The sequence below is a fragment of the Crocodylus porosus genome, unplaced genomic scaffold (assembly GCF_001723895.1).
Source record: "Crocodylus porosus isolate Cpor-Errol unplaced genomic scaffold, CroPor_comp1, whole genome shotgun sequence".
NCBI classification, from domain to species: domain Eukaryota; kingdom Metazoa; phylum Chordata; order Crocodylia; family Crocodylidae; genus Crocodylus; species Crocodylus porosus.
In genome coordinates this window covers 11,928,049-11,951,651 of record NW_017728951.1, presented here as the reverse complement: position 1 = coordinate 11,951,651, position 23,603 = coordinate 11,928,049, and the positions used below count along the sequence as shown (strand labels likewise).

The 23,603-nt window shown below is 39.1% G+C and overlaps 1 protein-coding gene across 1 annotated transcript in view; it reads left to right on the top strand.

Moving 5' to 3' along the window:
• Positions 1-23,603, top strand: part of WDR11 (WD repeat domain 11) — an 88,326-nt gene that overhangs the window by 31,966 nt on the left and 32,757 nt on the right. Inside the window, exons 6-12 of the mRNA XM_019555464.1 lie at positions 4,188-4,353; positions 7,162-7,273; positions 9,468-9,663; positions 10,229-10,332; positions 11,802-11,975; positions 13,246-13,330; positions 19,882-20,065. Coding sequence (XP_019411009.1) covers positions 4,188-4,353; positions 7,162-7,273; positions 9,468-9,663; positions 10,229-10,332; positions 11,802-11,975; positions 13,246-13,330; positions 19,882-20,065 — 1,021 coding nt within the window. The remainder of the gene's footprint in view (positions 1-4,187; positions 4,354-7,161; positions 7,274-9,467; positions 9,664-10,228; positions 10,333-11,801; positions 11,976-13,245; positions 13,331-19,881; positions 20,066-23,603) is intronic.

Genomic DNA, 23,603 nt, shown 5'->3' with positions numbered 1-23,603 from the left:
GCAGCAGCAGGAGCTGTCCTCCCATGCCCCTAGATGAGCTGCGGCTCCATCCTGCACCCAGCCTGGTCCTGGCTGTGCAGCGCCTGGCCCTGCCCCAGCCCTGCTTCCTCCCTCACCGCAGGGGCCTTGATCTGCCCTCCCCCCAACTTACCAGCCGAATGCTGCTCTCCAAGCTTCCAGGCTGCATATCAGCAATTAGATTGGTATCAGCCGATATGACTGGTTAATAATTGGCCATCGGTATCTGCCCAAAAAGTGTTTATCGGTGCACCCCTACATAAGATACTTTTATAGGGAAAATAAAGAGGTGCAAAGAATCTCGTGTGTAGTGAACTCAGCCTATTGGTGTGCAACTTGTTTCACCTTTTTATCCTATATTCTGCAGAAATCTGCTGCTTATTACACTTGCCGCTGAAGACAACAAGTCAGAATCTGGTGTGCAAAACTTCATCCTTATGGTGTCCTTATGATAGCTTTCTAATTCTGTCCTGTTGTCAGTATCCTCCCTAGAGATGCACCCTTTAACAGTGAGGTGTCCTTAAACCTTTGAGTGATAATATATTCTATAGTCCTAAATTTCAGGTAATTAATGGTGATTGGGCCTTGTCCATACTTCCTTGTCAGCAGAAGTCCTGGCAGTAGATACTGCTGCCAACAGTAAGCTATGAGAAGGCATACACGTCCATGTATTTGTGGTGGCTCCATTCCGAATTTCTGCTGCCAGAATGCAAAGTTCACCATGTGAAAGCATCAGATACTGAATGGAGACTGTTGCAGATGGCACAGAAGTGCCTGTGTGCCTGTTTTGGTGGCTGTTGGCTGGTAGCAGAAGTCTTACAATGCTTAACAGTAGTGATGCAACTGCTGGCAGAAAATAGGGTTCTACATCTGCAGGGGAGCTTTGAGTGTGACAGCACTGTTTTTTGAGCAGGAAAGATTCAATCTAAGACCCATTTCTACCTGTTTCAATGCTGAAATAGTACACTTTAAAGTATAGCAGTTATTTATCACTGTTTTTTCCCCCACCTCTGGCTTGCTGTGAATCTGTGTCCATTTATTTCTGAAAATCTGATGGTGAACAAAGTTGGAGCATTGCAGCTCTCTTTGAGTTAATAGAGCATAACACAAGAAAACAGCAAGAAAAGGAAGAAATGGTACATCATACCTGTGCTCCCTATTTGATGACAGGTGCTCATTCTTGTCATTAAAACCATGAAAGGCTATTATTTAGAGCTATAAGAGTTTTCTCTAATCCACTCAGAGAAGCAGCCACATTCTTTTGGCATGTTATGACAGGGATAGTTATGGTCATGTTCTCCGTGGGTGATCTTTGGAAATTGAGCTGCTTGCTAAAGGAGATTTGCATGAGTCTAATTTGACCATTTTCAATCCAAGGCATAAAACACTCTTAATTCATAAAAGCCTTCGTTCAGTAATGAAAGCTGCAAAGGGGCTGATATTTCCCGTAGATTATGGAATGAGGAAAACTAGGAATCCTTTAATAATAGTAACTGGGTAGAGATTCTTAAAAATGATAACTTACGTATTTATCCCACACTTAAGTATTAGTAAGAGTATTTTTATTGCACCATATACCAGAACAATCAGAACTGTAAAATGCTTTAAGTCTAAAATTGTTGCATTTTGCACTTCCCGAGGAATTGGTTATTTTTTTTACTTTCACATAGCTTATTTTTTTCTTTTTGTCCTTTTCTTTTTGCATGCTAAAAATACTACTCAATCTGCCTGTAATTGTGGGAACAAACTAATCAGACTATATTGTCATTCAGTGCTTAATGCCAAACTTTAGTAGAGATTTTAAATCTGTACTTATTTTAATAAGATGTAGAAATTGCAAACCGAATAGGAGGTTTGATGGCATCTCATTCTGCAATCATTTAAAGAAATTGTGATCTAGATACCAAGTTAAAAGGCATGATATTGTCTTTTCATGTTCTGTCATGATTTACTTGTGCTGCTTCAGATGGAACACTTGATTTGGAAATGTCAAGAAGGAAAGCAAATAGACTGCTGCAATATATGCACATACACTTAGTACTACTGGTAAAATAACAGACCCTTTTTTTTCTTTGTTCTCCTGATTCCACTCTTGAATTTCACTATTTAATGAAATGGTACCAAATATATCCTAGTCATCTCCCTACATGTCATCCACAAAACAATTTAACTGGACAGAGGGCATGGGATAGGTGTAACAGATATTTGTTTGGATTAGTGTAATTTGTCTTTCGGTTATGCTCCCTCAAGGCAGTAAGAGAAACAGAGGGAAGAGCTCAGATCAGGAACACTGTTGCAGGCATAGGATGATTTGTGTGGCTGAAAAGGAGTGTGTGAGAGGGTTATGAATGTAGAAGCTAGTATCTTGGATCCCCCCCCATCCCATGGAAGTGCCTGCTTGGGACCTCTAGTCTTGTTGATCTCTCTATACCCTCTGAAGCTGGTGGGGGGGTGCAGCCCAAGCTCCTTCTGACCCCGATACCTTCGTCTTTGACTTTTCCTGGATTCATGGGGGTCTTCCTTTCTCAGGGAGCTGCCATATCATTCACCCCCAAACAAGGGACTTTGCCCTCTTCATAGGAAAGTGCATCCCAAAGTCCCAATAATGCAATAAAGCAATAATGCAGACAGTTTCTTTTCAATAAAAGCAGATATTGGGGGTAAAGGCAAGAGGCCGGTACCCCCAACAAAGGCACTCAATTTAGCTCGTGCAATCCTGCACATGCCCTGCTTCCTTCTCTCTTGCCCCACTCCAGGTTAGCTTAGCATAGTGCCTTGGATGTTCCTTTGTTTCTTACTCTTTTTAGATTTGCCAGCTCCCAGGGTGATTTCCTGTTTTTGCAAACTTCTCTTTCCATTGGTCCATTATGATGCTTATCCCTCAGCTTCCTTGGAGTTTTCTAGTATCACCTCCTATACTACCTGGTTGACATATCAGCAGATCTGTTCATTTTCTTTATTCCTGAAGATCCATTTTTGTCTCTTGCTGCAGCTCTGGGACCTAGCAGGAACTCTTCTTTCCCCATGTACAGGCTAGTCCAGGAAACAGGCATATGACAGTATTACATGAACACATTTAGGTCAGGTACAGATATTATATTTTTACTAGTACAAGTGATCAGAAACTGGTCTACACCTGTAACAGAGCTGATGTTTGGTGCACAAAGCTGTTTTATACCCATAGCAGAACAGGAGTTCAACATGCTGGTTTTAACTGGTTTAAAAATGGCAAAAGCCAGTCTAATATTTGATCTCCCCACCAAAGGGTGAATGTGCGTTCTGTTCACTACTAATCTAAACTACACTGCTTACAGAAAACTGTAACTTAGATTGATTCCTCTTCAGGCTTTTTTGAATGTCTGTATTAAGCTTTAAAGCACAAATCTTACAATAAAACCTATAGTTTCTCACAGCAAGCTATTTAGACTGGGTGAAGCAAGGGGAAAAATGGACCAAAAAGAGGAGAGGTGAGAGTTGGTTATTTAACTATATGAGTCTTTTGAAGAGTATTAGGAGTTTAAACTTTATATAGTTATTTTCTATTCAGATCAGTTTATTGGATTAAACATATAAGCTAAAGAGTATCTTTTACTTCAAAATTCCTCGCAAATTTAAATGCATTTAAATTTTAGTGTTGTAGCCAGTGGGATATGGAAATAACATTTGCATGCTCTCTATTTTTTCCTTCGGTTGAATATACCTTTTTGGCAACGACTAGTTTAGTTAATTGCAAAATAAAAAATGATGCGTGGTTACATGCAAGTACCGATAAACAGCCCAAGTAAAACTAATTTTCCATGAATACCAATAATTGCTACAATGGCCAACACTTTGCAATTGGACTGCTTTGCACTGGACATGTAAAACCATTAAATTTGTGAGTCTAGAGAAGCAAATGTATTTAAAAAAAAAAAGTCCTACCACCTATACTATCAGTGGGTGATTTTGATTCATAATGGATTAAGTGAATTTTTATAACTGTCTTTAACTCTTGAAGTGGGTGGTGCTTAGACAATTGCTCATTATGGCAATATGCCAAATATTACTTTTTTCGCTATTAATAATATATGAATTTGAAACACAGCAGTATTAAAACTTATTCCAAACTGCTCCTGCTTGCTGCATAACCTAACAGCATACTTTGTAAATTTGTATTTGGTATATTTCAGTGCTGAGTCCGTAACCCTGAATGACTGCCTTCAGTTGTCATACCTCCCTTCGAAAAGAAACTACATGTTGCTACTCTATCCCAGAGAAATTTTGATTCTTGACCTGGAAGTGAACCAGACAGTGGGTGTGATAGCAATTGAAAGAACAGGGATACCTTTTCTACAGGTAATTTATCCAAGTGTTTTGTTGTTAAGCTAATTTCACTGAATATTTCTTTTTGCGGCAAGATATTTAAGATTGCTTTTTCTTAATTCTATTGATGGTCTTCTAGTGAATTTTTATAAATATCAAGTACATGAATGAAAGTCTCTTTAAAAGTCCATTTACTGCATTTGTCTCAAATCTGTGTTGGGATTTTTAATTGTTGAGACCCATCAGAAATTCCAATTTGGGTGTGAAAAGGATAGGTCTTGAATGAGCACTGGTTTCTCAGAAATTCCACTGACAATTAATGAAAGCTGTATATCTAAATATTAGGTGTGTCAATTATTTTACTGGGCCTAGGGAAACAAGATGGGTTTTTTCTCTGCTGAAGGAGTAAGAATGAGTTGTTTCAACCTAGGATACTTCTTATTGCTGAGTTATACAGAGGAAGCTGTGTGTTCAGAAATTGAACCCAGGATCCTGTGACAGTGCTGAGTATTATGTTCTCAGAATCGCCTCCTGTGTCTCCATGTGAATAGATGTTGCTATCAGGGGATAGACTGGGAAGATCGTGCAAGAGATCGTGAGCCTGGACTACTCCGTCCACCCATCCCAGTGCCTAAATGCCAGCAGAGATTGTGGTTCATAGGGTTGGAGAAGAGGTACCACTGCCTCTTCTTATACCCCTTTGATCCGTTTGAGAGAGCCAGTTGATTGTCCTCTGCTTCCTGCTGTACATAAACTATACTGGCATGCATCAGCCGTTCTGCTACAATTACTGCCCTGCTCTCCTTGTTGAATTATGAAAGTGTAGTTTAAACTGGATTTCCAGGATAATGTCAGTATGACCAAGTCACTCCCTTTAGGATTATAAGAATGTTTCCCCTCAGGACAAAGCTGATGATGTCAGGGATTTTTTTTTGCTTTCCTCACAGCTTCCCAGAGGCCTAAATTTGTTAAAAAAGAGTGAGGATAGGAATTTAAAAGCTGTGATGTTAAGGGGAGTTCATCACTTCATTTAGCTTGCAGCAAGTTACTATCAGAGCACATGGAATACTGGAAGCTGGCTAGTGAACCCTGTTAGCTTTCCATTGCATCTGTTTTTTCTGCATGCTGTGATGGAAGCTTTTTAAATCTCACAGTATGATTAAGCTGGTATTATATTAGAAATAATGTAAATAGAATGATTTTGGGGAATTGCACGTTTCAGCATCTTGCGTAATATTCCAGTTATTTTTGCAAACACTCCAGCAAGAGTTTGTCAGTATTTTCCTTCCATGAACAGTCTCTGTGTTAATCTTTTTTTTTTCCTTTTTAGTTTCTTTTTTATTAGTATTTTATCTGATATTTTATTATTATTAATATTTTATCTGATCAGGATGTCATTTTGAAAACTGATACATTGCAGAAGTATTTATAGAAGAGAAGCTAATCATCCAACACAGCAGTTGCGTTTTCATTTTACATTTGTGGGAGGGCATGGAAAATGAAAAGCTTTGGAATCAGAGCAAAATGCTGTGTTCATCCTAAATCTGAACAAAGGTAGGCAAGAGGGGAATTAGACAGTTAATTTTACGGCATCTTTTCTTTCTGATCACGCATTACCAGATACCAAATTTTGAATGACATTTTTTTTTATTTACCAGATGCTCTCTAATTGTAGGGGCAGGGTGCTTTCTGTTAAGAGGGGAGTAGAAAAAACATATGACTATTTGCTGGCCCACAGGCTGATTGTATTTTGAGTAGAATAGAAAGAAATTTGGTAGGGAAAATGTTGGCCCCTGATGCAGCAAACATTGTTTAATTTAGCTCTATGAATCCTTCTGCAAATCCACCTCAGTTTGTTGTGCTATAAAAATTATCAGTGTGGAAACAATCCTGCGGTGAAAGGAAATTTCATTTTCTGGTCGTTTAGTTTTTTACACAAAATATGACATGCACTTTTTTTTTAGCATTTACTTTTGCTTGATTAGGTCGTGAAGTCAAGTCTGGGATCCTATTTAAGTAACTGAGATCATGTGATTAGAGAAAAAGCAGAGTACAAAGCTACAACAGATTTTTGAGCACACCTCTCTATCTGTGCATGTGGAAGAAATGCTACTTTAAAACAAATGAAACCATTGAAGTCCTCAGAAGCATGCTCTTTCTTCCTGAAACCAGTATCAATAATACCAGTAAATTTATTATGCCAATTTACTTCATAAGTCATCACAGATAAAGTTCTCAAATTGGTTGACATAGAGCTTATGAACCACATGGCACTGGCTGGGGCTGAATGTTATTAGATGTTATCAAATGCCTTTCCCAATTACTCTTCGCAGTCTTCAATACATACTTTTGTTCTAAAATGCATGAAATATTTGGGATTTGCAGACATCTTCATCAATATCCATCAGTAATTTACATATCTATGCATAAAACAATATAATCTCCTGAGTTATAAGGAACTGAGATTTTGCTTACACTTATGTATATGTACATGTGTGTGCGTATAATAAAAATATATAACCAAATAATAAAATAAATTGTGTGTATACATACCATTTATTTTATGATTTAATTGACTCAGGAAAATGAATGTCAAAGGCTGAATAATTTTTATAGCATAGGGCTGCACTGCGTATGTGCACAAGAAACTGGAATTTCCTTAAAGGGTATTGGTTCTGCCATAGATAATGTGACTAGATATTGACTCAAATAGTCCCTTTGTTTTCTGTTCTTCAGTTACTTTAAAACAATTGATCATGCACTTCCATAAGCATACTAATATTAATTGCACAGTACGTGATCTGGTGTTAATCCAAATGCTTTTGGCATCTATTTATATAGGTAATTCCCTGCTTTCAACGTGATGGTTTGTTTTGCCTACATGAAAATGGATGTATAACTTTAAGAGTTCGCAGATTGAACAGTATAATTGGCTCTCCAAATGAGGAACCAGGTGAGCTTGTCAACAAATGGGTAAAATGGAGCTTGAGGTTAGTGAGTCCACACTGCTAGCCCTGATTGGATTTCCTGTGTTTTTCAAATACAAAGTCTAAACTTCAGAAACATGTTCACACCTGGTTTTCAGTATATTTTACATGATGTTTGGTCATTATATTTCTTGTCTCTTCTTCTTCTGAGTATTGAATCTTCATTTTATTTCCCAATGTTGATTCTAAATTCTCTTGGTATTCAATATGAGATAAGAGCATGAATATCCTAAAAATCCTTTCAGTGCTGAATAAAATATCTTAAATTACGAATCAGCTTAACAACAGGATTCATAGAGAAACTCAGATAAATAGCAAAGCAAAACACCAATTTGTCTTTGAAGTATTGTTTACAAATGCATTCACAAAAGTGTTTGGAAGTCATTTGCTCTGAATGGTGATTAGCACTGGAATGTTTTTATTGACTCCAGTTTTTACTTCTGAGTTACTAAACATATCTAATTTTTTTAACAGCATGTTACTAAAAGTAAAATGTTTTTGATGACATTAAATAAGGGATAAAAGATTTAACTGATGGCTATATGCAGACACAATTCTGTTAATTTTAATGCCCAGCGTGAAAATAAATGGTGTTTCTCTTTTCAGTCTTTCTGTGGGGGTATAAAATCCGAGAAATTCTGACATTATGTTGGCATCACATTACCTTATTTCAGTTTGATAAACAAGTTGAAGTATTTTAGCCTGGGTGGAAAATAGGGTATCGCTGCTTCTTATACCTGTCTTAAGGGAAATTTTACCATGTGACCTTTTTAAGATTTGCACAATTCCAATAAAAGAACCCATTTTACAGATACCTCTGTTTGAACTTCTTACGGTTATCCAGTGTATATTTTTAAATTAAAAAGGTTTAATTTTTAATTTCCTTTTCGTTTTCATCAAAATATTTTGTGTATTCATAGAATCATAAAAAATTAGGGTTGGAAGAGACCTCCGGAGGTCATCTAATCCAACCGCCTGCTCAAAGCAGGACTATCCCTAACTAGATCATCCAGGCAAAGCATTATCTATCCAGGTCTTGAAAACTCCCAGGATGGAGCTTCCACCACCTCTCTGGGTAGCCTGTTCCAGTGTTTTACTATCCTCCTAGTGAGAGAATTTTTCCTAATATCTAACTTAAACTTCCCTTGCTGCAACTTGAGACCGTTGCTCCTTATTTAGTCATCTGCCACCAGATGAGAACAGTCTAGCTCCATCCTCTTTCTAACCCCACCCCCTCAGGTAGTTGAAGGCTACTGTTAAATCCATTCTGTTTTCCCTTCTGCCAACTAAATAAACCCCGTTCCTTCACCCTTTCCTCGTAAGTCATGTCCCTCAGCCCTCTCACCATTTTTGTTGTCCTCCACTGGACTCTCTCCAATTTGTCTACATCCTTCCTGTAGTGGTGGGCCCAAAACTGAACACAGTACTCCAGATGTGGCCTCACCAGTGCTGCATAGAGGGGAAGAATCACTTCCCTTGACCTGCTGGCAACACACTTACCAATGCAGTCCAGTATGTCATTAGCCTTTTTGGCAACAAAGACACACTGCTGGCTCATATTCATCTTATTTATTGCCCTCGTTAACCCTCATGTCCTTTTCTGCAGAGCTGCTTCCTAGCCAGTCAGCAACCCAGCCTGTACCCGTGCATGGGATTATTCTGTCCTAAGTACAGGACTTTCCACTTGTCCTTGTTGAATCTCAAGAGATTTTTTTGGCCCTATCATCCAGTTTGTCTAGGTCACTCTGAATCCTAGCCCTAACCTCCAGCGTATCTACTACTCCCCCCAGCTTGGTGTCATCTGTAGACTTCCTGAGGGTGTACTCAGTGCCATCTTCCAGGTCATTGATGAAGACATTGAACAAACCGACCCCTGGGGCACTCCACTTGATACCAGTTGCCAACTAGACATCAAGTCATTGATTACTACCCTCTGAGTCTGATTCTCCAGCCAGTTTTCTATCCACCTTACAGTCCATTCATCCAGCCTGTACTTCCTTAGCTTGCCTGCGAGAACAGTGTGGAAGACTGTATCAAAAAACCAAAAAAATAGTATTCTAACAAAAAAAAAAAGTCATTTGTACTTCCTACTTCCTCATGTCAGGCTCCAGTAATATTTTCTAAATTATGTCCAGTATTTTCTCATTGGTGAAATTACAGATCCAGATCCGGTGCAGGAGCTGATCTATGACTTACGAAGTCAGTGTGATGCAATTAGGGTAACAAAGACAGTTCGCCCATTCAGCATGGTTTGTTGCCCAGTGAATGAAAACTCTGCAGCTCTCATCGTCAGTGATGGCAGGGTAATGATATGGGAACTGAAGTCTACCATTTCTGGCAGAAGCTTACGTGCCAGGTAACTGTATTACGATTCTATTTTTAATTCTATTTATGAGAGGCATTTAAGTAACAGTACTAACTTATATCTCAAAAATAGCAGAATTTGATGTGCTATAGAAAATATGGTAAGCATGTGCCTATAAAGAGGATAAAAACAATTGTACTAAGCATAGGGTTTTAAATCTCATGTGTGTTATGAAAGAGAGAATTTTACTCCTTCCTTTTGCTTTAGGAATAATTGGCTTGCAAACTTCCTACAATATGGAAGGAACCAACACTTAAATTTTAAGGAAACATTTTCCTTTAACTACCTTTTCTCCTTCCTACTGTTAGCACTGTTGCTCATATTTTCATACTAAATGCACATAAAAAAGATGAGAATTGTGCAGAATTAATTACCTGATACCTAGACAGTTACTTCATATTGGTAAGGCTGTATATGAAAATCTCCACAGAAGTTCCTGAAAATAGTAAGTAGTAGGAATATTGGGAGAACAATTCTGGGAAAAAACACATTTGACTTGGTCAGGGATACAGTAATACCATTTTACATTCCAGTTGTCTTTTCTCATTTTTTACAGCAATTCAAGTGCATCACCTTTGTATTCGCCAGCCTCTTTCTGTGGAATCCCTGTAGGAGCATCCCAGAACAAACTTCCAGACCTTTCACTAGATAACATGATAGGTAAGACTAACCACTATATCTAATTTTTAGAGTTAGATGTTTAAAACTATTAGAAAAACTTATGATTAGTGGAGTGTGTGTCATTATTAAAACTAGTTTCAGAACTCATTAAAGACAGTACCCACTTTTCTAGGGCTTTTATGGTGCAGAACTTTGTTTGGAACTCAAATGAATTCTAAAAAGAAAATGCTTTGTTTAATGGAATAAAGCAGCAATTCTCTTTTCTTGGTAGTTTGAGCATATTTAATGAAATAATGGACGTAGCTCTAGGGATCATTGAGTTTTAAGTGTGTCCTTGACACTAGCTTATTCATATACAGTGTAGACATGCTCCCACCACATGAAGAGTCATTCTGCAGTTTCATCTCTAATTTCCCACTGCTTAAAGCAGTGGTTCTCAACCTAGCTGTTGCAAGATCCTTTGAAGGGTGCTGCAAGATAAGCTAGGTTTAAAGAGATAAGCAGGTAAGCTAAATAGATAATCACAGATTCAAGTTTGTTCCTTCCTGAATGATCCCCCACATCTCTGCAAGCGGGTAAGCACTGAAGTTTATAAATTGTTTCTTGAAAATGGTGCCACTTAGTTCACAGAAGTTATGAAGGGGTGCCTTGAGTCCAGTGAAGGGTGCCTTTCATCTGAAAAGTTTGAAAACCACTGGTTTAAAGCAGGGGTGCTCAGCCTCTGGCTCACGGGCCAGAGGTAGCCTGCAGAGTCATCACATCTGACCTACTGGGACCCCACAGTTGAGAAGTTTAATGTTGGGGGGTGGTGGCCATTAATATGGTCACCCTTCCCCCAACCAAATTCCTAAACCTCACATGGCGGCCACACCTCATCCTCCCCCCTGCAGCTGGATCAGGGCTGGGCCACATCCTTTCTCCCCCGTGGGGCCAGGTTGGGGCTGGGTCAAGCCCCTTTTCCTTCTGTGGGGTTGGGCCATGCCAAATCCTCTGATGGGCTGATTTGGGATCAGGCTGCCCACCAGCCTCCTCTGCTGGATGGGGCTTGCCACTCCCATTCTGTGCTCTGGATCGGGACCATGGGCAGACCTGGCACTGTCCATCTGGCCTACTGGACAAAAGACACTTAGGACCTGATTATCTTTTACCTACATTTTTTGTATGTATTCACATTACGCAGCTGGGCCAAGATAGTGACTCTAACTCCAACCCCACGCCAGGGTTGGGACTGGAGCCAGAGTTGCAGCAGCCACTTACCTCCCAAGCTTCTACTCAGGTTCAGGACAAAGGGCTTTTTCCCCCATATTGCCTAGGGGGAAAACCCTCCTCCTAGATTGAGCAAATATGGTACTTGTCCTCTTTTTTTTTTCCAACAGTAGAGGGTGTCTCGTTAAATGTTACTTTGCATCATGTATTACACAGATTGTTGATAATACTTATTTATAACTCCTGTGTCTGGTATTAAAAATGTCATACCCATAGAAACTAATTTTTTTAACATAAAGCAGGACAAGGCACTGTGGCTGAAGAACAGTTAAAAAATTATTTCTTGCAAGAAGTTCACCTGAAATTTCTGTTGACGGGGCTGCTTTCAGGGCTTCCCCTGCCTCAGTTTGCTATCCGGATGTGTCCACCTCTTACAACAAAAAACCTTAAGCAGTATCAAGCACTCCTAGCTGTTGGTAAGTGGATTTTTTTTTTAATACATTACTTATGGCTCTGAAAAAGTTACTTGACATTTTGTACTAATGAATACTGGTTATCCAGTCCAAAAGAGAGGCTTGTTGTTTGGTCTCTGAAATATTTTGTAAATTTCATTACTTTCTCCTTTGCGTGTGTGTAGTGCTTTTTGTCGGCTTACTGTCCTGCCCAACTAGCTGTTTTTGTGCTAGTTCTTTCCTAGTATCACCGTTTCCATGCTGCCCTCTGCTGGTGGAACATCTTCCCCAAACCCAGTCTCTTCCCATTCCAGATACTCTTCTTTACTTCTTGTGTCACTTGTCCTGAAGGACTTATTAAAATGCTGGTCTGAGTCCTGAAAGAAATGCTCATTTAGAACTATGGCACACTTAAAAGTGTATAGGTACAGTAGTAATTGGCCCAGGTTATGTTTACCCTTGCTGTATGTATTGAGTTGTTCCATTTAAGTCTTGATTCTTTAACTGACCCCATGTTGGCAAGTCCTTATGCTCATGGTAAGCCCCAGTGCCTTCAGCAGGAATCGGTGTATGCACAGCTATCTACCTGCGTGTCAGCTGCAAGGCTGGAGCTGTAGAGATGCTGTGCTTGCAAGATTGCACCTTCTTGATTGTACTTCTTTTGGAGGCTGAAGAATTTAGTCTGACATAATTTAGAAGTCCTGGGAACCTGTCTAACTTACATTTAACTACTGTCTGGTTGCCCGCTAGGCTATAACACTTCATTGTCTTTGCTGTACTGAAATTTAGGGTAATGCTTGCAGTACTCCAGTCTTGGAAAACTGAAGAAACCAGTTTATACTCGCATCTACTGCAATGATTCTATCTGCATGAGAAACACAGGGACACCTTCTGTATTACCCTACATTTTTATGCCTGCATTAGGCTTTACCCTAAATTTCTGTAAGTGCATCTTAATTATTTTTCAACTCTTGGAACAAACATTTTTATGTATTATGCCTGATGAAAACGCCCCAAACTCTTACCATCCAGATCTTCACCAGATTCGAAAAGTTGATGCCCTTAACGGCAGGTATGTGAGCATTTCTTAGCGGAAACTGTCTTTGGGATCTGTAGCCTTTGAGAGAGAGTTTAGACTTCATATGCCTAGATGCTGAGTGCCCACCTCACCCTTGTAGTGTCAAATAAATACGTTTGTTCATTGGTGCAAACAAATAAAAGGAGCTGTATATGTTTCCATTTAGGTATAATAGCTGCTTTGCATTGTTTTATACAATATAAGTCACTTTTACAGGGACAAGTAATGGCTCCGTCTTGGTGTATAATCTTACCAGTGGACTGCTACACAAGGAGTTAAGCATTCATTCCTGTGAAGTCAAGTAAGATTTTTTTCTTTTTAATTCTTACTAATCCTTTTGGGAGATGAGAATTAAAGTATTTAATGTTCTGCAAGCAATATAGGCATTTTGTTTCATCATTAATGGCACGCAAGAAAATTACCCTATTGAGCAGTCTGCTCTAGCAAATAGTATCTCTGCTGTGCAAAGCAGTAACTCATTGTGAAAATTAGACTGGAAATTGCAGTGAACTAGAAATATTTGAATTGGTAACTAATGTACCTGTTGATCTAGGATGAACATTAGCTGTTTGCATTTTCTCTAGAACATTGTAGCACAGAGAATACTTTTTAACACGAGAAACTTTATTATAGCGTCTTGTTTATATAGCTATTATGACTCATGGGGTTTTTTCCCCCCCTTGGAAATAATTATGTTCTGTTTGTTAAGGTTTTTTTAATTATTATTTGTATGAGGCTGCGACTGCTGGTGATAAAATTTCAACATAAAATGATTTATAAGCAGTTGTATTTTGATTGAGATTTAGAACTAAATACATTATGTAGTATTTAGTTTTTTAAAATAAGGATAATAGGGCAAATGCACCCAAACAAGTTGCTGTGAGGTAAATGAGGACAAGGATTTACAGAATGTTATTACTACCCTGTGATAACAGCCTACATGTGCTCTCTTACTTTGTAATTTATTCCCCTCGCTTGTCCCTTCAAGGGAGTGTGAGTCAGCTTTCATTTACTGTCATAAGAGTGTGGATGTGGGCAGTTACTGCAGAATATCTGACAGGTGGTAAATCTATGTCTTCATTAACATGTTCATGTTCCCAAACACATTAAAGGGTCCAGAAAGCTGGTCGGGTCTGTCTGTCTTCATGCATATGTGAGAGATGATAAATATAGTCATATGAAGAAGAGTAATCTCTTACCTTGTTTTTTGAAAGTCAACCAATTCCAGGGTCCATTCAAGTAGTAAAGGGAATGGAATATTTTTATAATAACTATATATATTTTTACATTTATCTATATATACATTTATATATGTGTGTGTGTGTGTATAAAAATAAAAACTAATATAAATATATATTTAGAAGAGTTCTGAGATCCCCCTGTTCATTGTTCAAAAATGTAAGAAAAATGTTTCCAGAGAACTACTTACATGAATCCTGCTTTCGTTTTATAATATAAATATCCTTGTAGGCTTTTCAGGAATAGTATATCCTTTCTCTGTCTAAATTTTAGTTTTACCTTTATTTGGTGCTACTAAGTACTTTCAAGATTAGTCTCATTTTATATTCTCTTATGTATCTCAAGAGAATACTGAATCCTGGTTTATTTTTTATATTTCCTTAAAATGATTACAGCATTTAAAATTAAAAACCATTACTAACATAACACAGATGGGGTTTAAAAAATAAAAAAAGGTGTAAAGTGGCTTATTTCATTAAAGATGTACTAATGCCTTATATAATTTTATATGCCCTTTGAAAGCATGACTTTCAGGAAAGCTATTTTAATCTTTTTCTTCATTAATAATTGATAACAGAGCTGAGGTTTTCTTAATGCTAGGTGCTTTTGTACAGTAAATATATTAAAAGTATTTTTCAGTTTATCCATTTTATATTAGCACTTGAATATTAACTCTACTTATTTAACTGACCTTCAGTAGGATATGAAATTAAAAAATCCTCTTAAAAGTGTCACCAGCAGTTTGAAAGTAATTGGAAAGAACTTGTGTTCTAAATAAGGGATGCTCAAGCCCCAGCCTATGGGACAGATGGGGACCTGGTTATCATATTTTGGACCCGTGGTGAGCCCTGGGACCTGAACACTGAATGTGGTGTCCCAACCTAGCATGCAGGGCTGGATGGGGGCAGTGCTAGACCCCAGGACCCAATCCTGGCTATAGGTGGCCAGGAAAGAGCAGTCCTGGACCCCTGGGACCCAATCCTGGTGAATGTGGGTAGGGACTGGGGTGGTCCTGGGCCCCCAAAATACAAGCCCAGTATGCAGAGGGCAGAAGGGGTCAGTGCCAAGTCCTAAGGCCCAGTCTGGTCTACAGACTGTCCCCAAGTCACTCATCTGGGCCACAGAGTGAAAAGCTTGAGCACCACTTTTCTATACTCATCCAGCAGACATACAGGTGTCACTAATATTACATGTCCTGAACATTTCATTCACCTTATTTATAAAAAGAAATGACAACATGGAAAAATTTTAATAGGAAGAAACCTCAACTAAATTTTAGGAGACGTTCTGGAGAAGGATGAGAAGGGACTCATATACTGTTTCCATTTTTCTGCTATGTTAATCACTGTGTATTTTACATTTATGCAGATTTAAGATTATTTCAAATGTGGGCTTTAATTCTGCAATGTTCTTACATCTTTTTAGAAGCTTGATAATAGTGATTTTCTGTCAGTTTTGCTCTTTGCTGAGTCTGATTTTGGAATGAACCTAAAATTACCATAAATTTTGCTTCATGGTGATTGGTATGATCCATTATGTCAGCAGAGCTTTAAAAGACTTAGTTTCTCAATCTAGTTGTAGTAACCTTGGAAGCAATTTCTGTAGAAGTCTAACAATTCATGAGAAAGATTATGTAAGATAGGATATTAATGCTAACTTATTAAAGCCACCTGAAATACAGCAAGTTTTCCCAGTAGAAAGTCTTACTTGTTTCTGAAATACGGCTCATGAACTCTGCGATGGTGGAGTGGATGGAGCGTCCCACAGGAGCATGGCCCCCCACCCCCCGCGTGCTTGGTGGTGAACCTGCAAGTACTTCTGGTCCATTTTTGGGTCCGCTGGGGAACGTGCGGGGGGGGCCCCCTGCATCCCGCCAGCTCAGTGATTGGCCGCAGGGGGACCCTGGGTGCCCCCACAGACCCAGGAGGGAGGCACCAGTCTCTGAGCTGGGGAGGTGCGGGGGGGGTGCCCTGCATGCTCCCCGACAGACCTGGAAGTGGACTGGAAGTGCTTCTGGTCCACTTCGGGTCTGCTGCTGAGCACGCTTGGGAGCCCCCAATGCTCCTGTGGGAGGCTCCATCCACCCCAGCATCGCAGCGTTCATGAGCCGCCTGGTACCTAGAGTTATGTAGGAAAAACATTTAAAGCTGTGGTTATGTCTGAATCACCAAATCTTTCCAAATCGCTCCGAATCAATTTGGAGGGTTCTGATTTGAGTCGGACAGATGAAAGGGTTTCCTGATTCAATTCGGATTAAGAGATTTGCCCACCAAATCAAATCAGGGACCGAAGCTTTGCACAGCCCTAATAGTTACTACAAGAAGTGCCATCATGTACACTTCGAACATGTTAGCGATTTAATTCTCTCCTACAGAAACCTTTTTATAATATGACATACTTCAGATATGTGGGGACCTGGCAAAAGTAGTGACATGGATCTTTGCAGGTGAAATACCTCATTTACTGATTTACAAAATGTTGGTAGGACTTGAGGTCAGGTCCAGCAGTGCTGTTTCAGTTGCAGTCATGCCTACGAGAGTTTTACCTAAGTTTGCCAGGGGGATAGTTACAGCTTCAGTTACCCAGCAAATGGCAAGAGGAAGTTCTTTGAGGATCTTAGTATAACACAGTCTTTATGGCCTGAATGAACCATAGTACTTGCTGAAGAGTGTTTCTAAAGCTACTGAAATTATATCTGATATTTCACCTATGCTCTCTTCCACAATACTTTCTGTTATACATTTTTAAGTATGTACGTAAGTTTAAATGCAAACCTTACTACTTAGGATCTAATATGACAGATGCACACACACCCATCACCATTATCTGCACGTAATCAGTGCTTCCTGCAGTATAGCAAGGAACTTAAAAAAAAAAATTAACAATAAGCAGAAATTTTTCTGAGCTGGAAACTGTGCACGTATTACTTGTTATGCGGAAACCATTTTCTGAGCATTTTGTTAATTGAGCATTCCATAGTAAGGAAATGTGAAAACATCCAGCCTGTTGAAACCTTTTACAACAAGGTGTAGGAAAAAAACTAATTATTAGTCTTTCAGGTGTCTAGGAAAATGCAACACATTAGCATGCTAAGTTTTTAAATTTTGGATTGGATAACCTGGACAGCAGTTCCTATCAGTTTGTTCAAGTAGCATACATAGTGATGGCCAGCTTTGTTTGAGAAATAAGGGTTTCTTGAGGACAGTGTTGTACTTTTTCCCTTAAGTTTTATTGCATGACAAATGGTAAGCAAAGACGTACAGAAATGTACTGTGTTCTTCCATGGTTTCTAATGCTAGTGAAACCCAACTGGATTTTGCTCTGGTGTTTTACCTCAGAAAGGGAAATTCAGTCTCAATTATGAAAATTAGGCTTTTCTTCTTGAACATCTGAATGATTTCAGCAACTTATCTTGAGATTTCTGTAAATGTCCTGCTAAGCCTTTTGTAGTCATTTGAACTGCTAATTTTCTGTTGGGGAGGAATACTCTGAATTAGGCATGAAATAGCTTATTATGTAACAGCTGTTGAGTACCATTGTGTAGCAGTCACTTTTGCATGTTTGAATTTAAGAAAGTAGGAGTCCAGGGATGTATTATATGGTCAATAACACATTTGAGTTGGAGCAGTACCACTTTGTTATGCTGAATAATGCTACCTTCTAACTCATATATCTTTAAAATAGTTCTTAAATGACATTCAGCATTTAAGTAATGTTGACAGAAAGCTTCTATTTACTTTCTGGCACAAACTTACTGGGGACCAATTGCTCCCTACCCTACATTGACTAAACCTGGGCTGTCCAGCTTGCAGCCCCCAGGTTAACCAAAGGGTTAGAGCGCAGCTTGCAGGCTCGCACCCAGCTGCCATTCGCCCTCCACATTTACTCCTGCCACAGAAGCCAGGAGGTGCCTGGAGAGTGCTGGGGGTGTTGTACACCGCACAGGAGAGCTAACTGCCTGAACTGGTGAGGGGTGGGAGGAGGTAGCCTGTGTGGTTGGGCTGTCCATGCCATGGGGACAAAGGGCTTTATATTTTTAAAGAATAGATGTAGTTTATAAAAGCAGCTTAATGTAACTCTTAATTATTTGAGATAAGTGGGTGGTAGTTTTAAAGCAAAGTTTTTGTGGGATGGAAATACTCCAACATAAAAAATTACAATTTCCTGTGTTACAGTGGGAACAGTTGTTTCATTAATGCCATGAATTGTTAGTTTCTTCCATATTTAACTTATGCCTATGTCAGTAATAGACAATTATATTGATGCAGCAGTTCAGACATTCATAATTGAAAGTAACTTTTCTGTTAATATAGGATTCTGTAGATCAGTGGGAGCCAGCCTGTTTCACACCCTCCCTGAGTGCCACTGCAATCCCTTTCCCTTCTGTGATCTGCTGCTCAGCTTTCTGTTTCCTGCCTTGTGCTCCCTGCCTGATGTGATGCCCAGCTTTCTGCTCTCTGCTGTATCTGCGCTGTGCTGCCTCTTAGGGGTACGCGTAGCGGGCAGCATTTGGATTCGGCCCAATTCAGGGGGCAGTGACTCGATTTGCTGATTTGGATCACTGCCCTGATTTGAGTCTGATTTGGAGAATCAGCAAGTCAGACAGACACAGCTTTATGTTTTTTTCTACATACCTTGTTTTTTTCAATATACCAGGTGTGGCTCATGAACCCTGAGATGGTGGGGTGGATGGACCATCCCACAGGGGAGGGCGGCGGGACCCCTGCATGCTCAGTGGCGGACCTGGAACCGGGCCAGAAGTGTTTCCGGTTGACTTCCAGGTCCGCCAGGAAGTGTACTAGCCCCCCCCACACCATCCTGTAGGTAGTTGTTAACATTGACAGATGGCTACCTGGTATCAGAAGGCAAGGCAATATACTTGACTTACATTTATGTGAGAACCAGTGACTAAAAGTCTAGAAAATTTTCCTGTGGTGTCTGTGTAACAGAGAGCAGCCTGGAAAAATATTACATTTAGAATTATAAAATAATAGCATCTGGTAATGGCAAAGCTCTGTCAGATCTACCAGGTCCATCTTTTGTCCATCCTGGGACATCCCCTATAATATTCTCATTATTCGGGGGTGAAAAAATCATGAGGTAAACTGAAATTGGAGGTAACTTTTTAGTGCTGTTTAAAACCATACAAATGTATGCTGGCTCCTATAGGCATTTTGATGCTTTACTGGACAGGAGAAGTTGGGAGCAGAACTCTGTCCTCTGTGACAGCGGCATTCATGGCCCACTACTACATCCTCAGGCTCATTTACGTTACGTTTATGCTTGACATTTTTGGCAAAAAATTCCCTGCTGTTTCTAAGTTAAAAGTTCCTCTTGTCCCAAAAAGCACCTAACTTGTCACAAAATATATAAATTCAATCTGCAAAGAGATTTTTAGCAATCATTTGAGATCTTCATTTTTATATTTTTTGTATACATATTTCTGTGTGTGGTATTTGTATTTATTTGCATTTTTAAATAAAGAAAATCAGCTTTATATTTGTTTCAGATTGTATAATAAGCTATAGAGTTGTCGTTAATCTAGTTAGTCTCCTGTGCACCCAAATACCTTAAAAAAGCAACTAATGTGCTCCATGTTTTCTACTCTCATAGAGCCATTGAATGGGTCAGCTTGACTGGTTTCCTCTCCTTTGCTACATCAGCACCCAACAATTTGGGGTTAGTACGGAATGAGCTGCAGCTGGTTGATCTCCCAACAGGTTTGTATTTCTTGGAAAACCTGTATATAGTCAATTCTGAAAAGTATTATGACAGATCTGTTGGGGTGTTTCAGTTTGTATTTTGTTGCCTTCTGTGCCAAATAAAAACGTGTATCTTGTTTTCAAAGTTAATGTAACCAGGAGGAACTGAGAGGATTCCATCTTCGTTTGTGTGAGATTTTAAGTTCCAGTCAGATCTGTGAAAACATACTAAAAGGAACAAATTTGCACAAATCACTCTCATTTAATCGAAACTAGATAATTGCCATTTGTCTGTAGCGGAGTGAATACCATTTTAGCAGCGTGCATTTTTAAGCTATTTAGCTATTAAACAGGACAGAACAGTTGGAGTGGTTTCTTTTGGTATCTCTAAAGTAATGATGGTGGATACCAAGAAGGGTAGTGAACAAGGGACAGATCATTAGAGATGTACCCAGTTCAGTGCTCTCCCTCTATAGCATCCACTCCTGCCAGCATCAGAGACAGGATTACTAAACTAGATGGACCATTGGTCTGACCCAGTGGCCGCTGGGAAATTTTCAGTTAAAGGCGTGATGGAGTCTGATTCACAATCCAAACAACCACACCTCTTGCTGTGCTGTGCATGCATGGCAGGAGGCATGATTATAAGATTGTTGATCAGATCCCAGTCATACCCTGTTGAGTGCCCCCAGCTCAGAGTGCCACTCAGGTGGTGGGGGCTCCCAGCCTGAGGAGCACATTGGGGCCCTTGGCCAACCTGAAGGCTGAGTGTGCTCATCACCTGACTGGTGCTCTCAGCTGTGAGGGCACACGAGAGCTGAGAATCCAATGCGCTTCTCAGGCTGGGAGTCCTGATTAAGTGACTAGCACTTGCCAGCATTGGAGGCACACTGAAGCAGAGGGCTCTGATACACTTTTGAGGCTGAGCACTCTCATCAGCTGATTAATGTGACACGCTGCCTCTGGGGGGCGTTGGAGCAAAGGCTGTCATGTGGGGAACAGATCAGCTGATCGGCTTGGCCACACGTTCAGTTGTTAGTATGATGGGAACCAGCCACAAAGTTATTGCACCCATTTTGTGTAATGATAATGACTCATTCCCTGTTTTATTGCACTGTTAATTTAATAAACATGTGGCCCAGTTACTACTTAAGACATGATTGACTGGTTAATCATGTATGAAAGTGTAACGTCTGCCAGGGGCCACTATGACACTTCTTAACCGCATATAAAGACCAATACAAAAGACTGCTCAGGAGAAGTTCACATTGCCATCGATATGACAGTCTCCAAGTATACCTTCTTAGCAGATTTCAGATATTCTATTCAATGTGGTTTGTCATGATTTGGTGAAGCAATTATATATGTTCTACATTCAGCTGAAACATTTGATGATGTATATTTTTAACAATAGATATTTTTTTTCTAGCCTAGGCCTAAGCCGCTGAGCAGAATTTGGTCTGCAGAACCTGTTACTTTGTTCCCAGCATATAATTAAATTTTCAGATCACATTATAGGTTTGCAGGAGTTTCCTTTAAAAACCAGTTCATTCTACATAAAAATTGAATACTTTTGATATCAAAATTTTTTAGAAACAAGAAATAACACCCCAGAATGTCAAGGTTCGGAGGGGTAGCTGCATTGTAAAGTTAAAATAAAGTTTGTGGGATGTATTTGGTAGCCGTGTTGGTCTGAGACAAAAAGAAATGCAAAAATTTAGAACTCCTGGTTCAGAAATGATACCTTTTATTAGACCAACTAGGAAATAAAAAATAGCTCTTTTTCTGCAAGTTTTCGGGCTCAAATGCCCTTCATCAGGCTCTGGGAAAATTAAAGATGGTAAAAAGTCCCCATAGGTATTAAATAAACTTCATTTTTGCACAGAAGGAGCTGGAGATGAAAAATCTGTCCCTCTGGGTTCATGAGAGTGTCTCTGTGAGTTGTTCTGAGTTACTCTTTGTTGTGTAGATCAGGTAGGATTCCTTTCCTGGAGGTGTCAGATGGCAAGCAGGAAGGTTTAGAAATCTCTCTTGTTCTGCAGTGAAGTTTAAAATCCCAAATTGGCTACAATTTGACTTCCATGTTTCAGGGATGTATTTGGTAGCTGTATTGGCTACTTAGAACAACTCAGAGAGACACTCTCATGGACGTTTATTTCCTGACTGTGGGGACTTGTTACCATCTTTAATTTTCCCAGAGTTGGATGAAGGGTGTTTGAGGCCCAAAACTTGCAGAAAAATAATTTTTTTTTCAATTTCCTAGTTGGTTTAATAAAAGGTATCATTTCTGAACCAAGAGTTCTAGATTTTTGAAAACCAAGTTTGTAGCACATGTATGATACTAAATTATCAACTGATAATATTTTTCAGAAATGTATCAGTTTTTAAAAAAGCATTGTTAAAAACAAACAAAAGTCATATATGCATTATACAGAACAGAAGTTATCATGTTGTCTTGGTTTAATATGATATATATGTATAAGAAATATTTTAATCAACTAGTTAATAAACTTTATTAAGTTTTTGGTCATGGCCACATTTCTGGCTCTTCCTTTTGAACTCGTGGGAATTAAGATGTCTGAAAGACTATTTTTATATTTTGACTTCAGTGGTTGCACAGTACAGGAAACAGAGTAGTTCAGTAACCATTTTTGTTTTGGCTGTAAAAAGCTAAACCTTGTCATGTCAATTTGAAGGACCCACATCTTGTAAAATGCCAATGTATAGCATAGAGTGACTTTTTTAAGATAAAAATGTTTACATTTTCATTTTTCATAACTACTTCTAAGGTATTGCACAAAAAAGCTTTTTAAACTTCCTCTTGCCTTTTATTTTCCTTGCAAAATAAAAGAATAGAAAGGAGGTAAAAATCATAAAAATATATCTGTGTCATTTTAAAATAAGATGTACATTTAGATTCTCTTAAACTGCATTCTTTAGAAACCTAAATGATGACATTGACATTTATAAAATCAGTAAATTTTTAACCCAACATTTCCATAGCAGCCCAGTTACCTAGTATTTTAGCAAATGTTAACAATGAGTTAATCTTCCCTCTTGCCTCTTTTGGCAACTTGGTAGAATAGTTGGCATGGACTTGGTTTCACAGTCAAACTGTTAGCACGATGAAAGACAACGCAGCCAGGTTACATCCAATCACAAGTGTTTGGTGAACGATCTGTTATATACTTCTTGGATATAAATATTGAATGTGGAAATGAAAAAAACATCTAAAGATGTTTGCTCATTTAAGAAAAAAACAAGAGTTTAATTTTCAGCATAGCAGCACTGCTGCAAAGATCTGCCTGATTAGGACTGAGAACTTTCATATGCCTGGTCCATGATGGGTTACTTGGTTATGCTGGAAGCTTGCAGCCACAGGGAAAGCAATTGAAGAAGAATTTTTTACTTAATTCGATGGCATACCTATCAAAGTTTGAGGCATTTGGCTACTCTGGAGTAACTTGGATTGTTTTTATTTAAACCGTTTTTTTAAGTCTTTGATACTAAATGACAGTTGTAAAGGCATGGGGATGTTTTTGTGAGATAGGACAAGGATCGTTGTGGATGATGTCTTTTTTTGGACCAACTGCATGGTTGGGGTAAAGTTAAACAAGCTTTTGAATGCAAAAC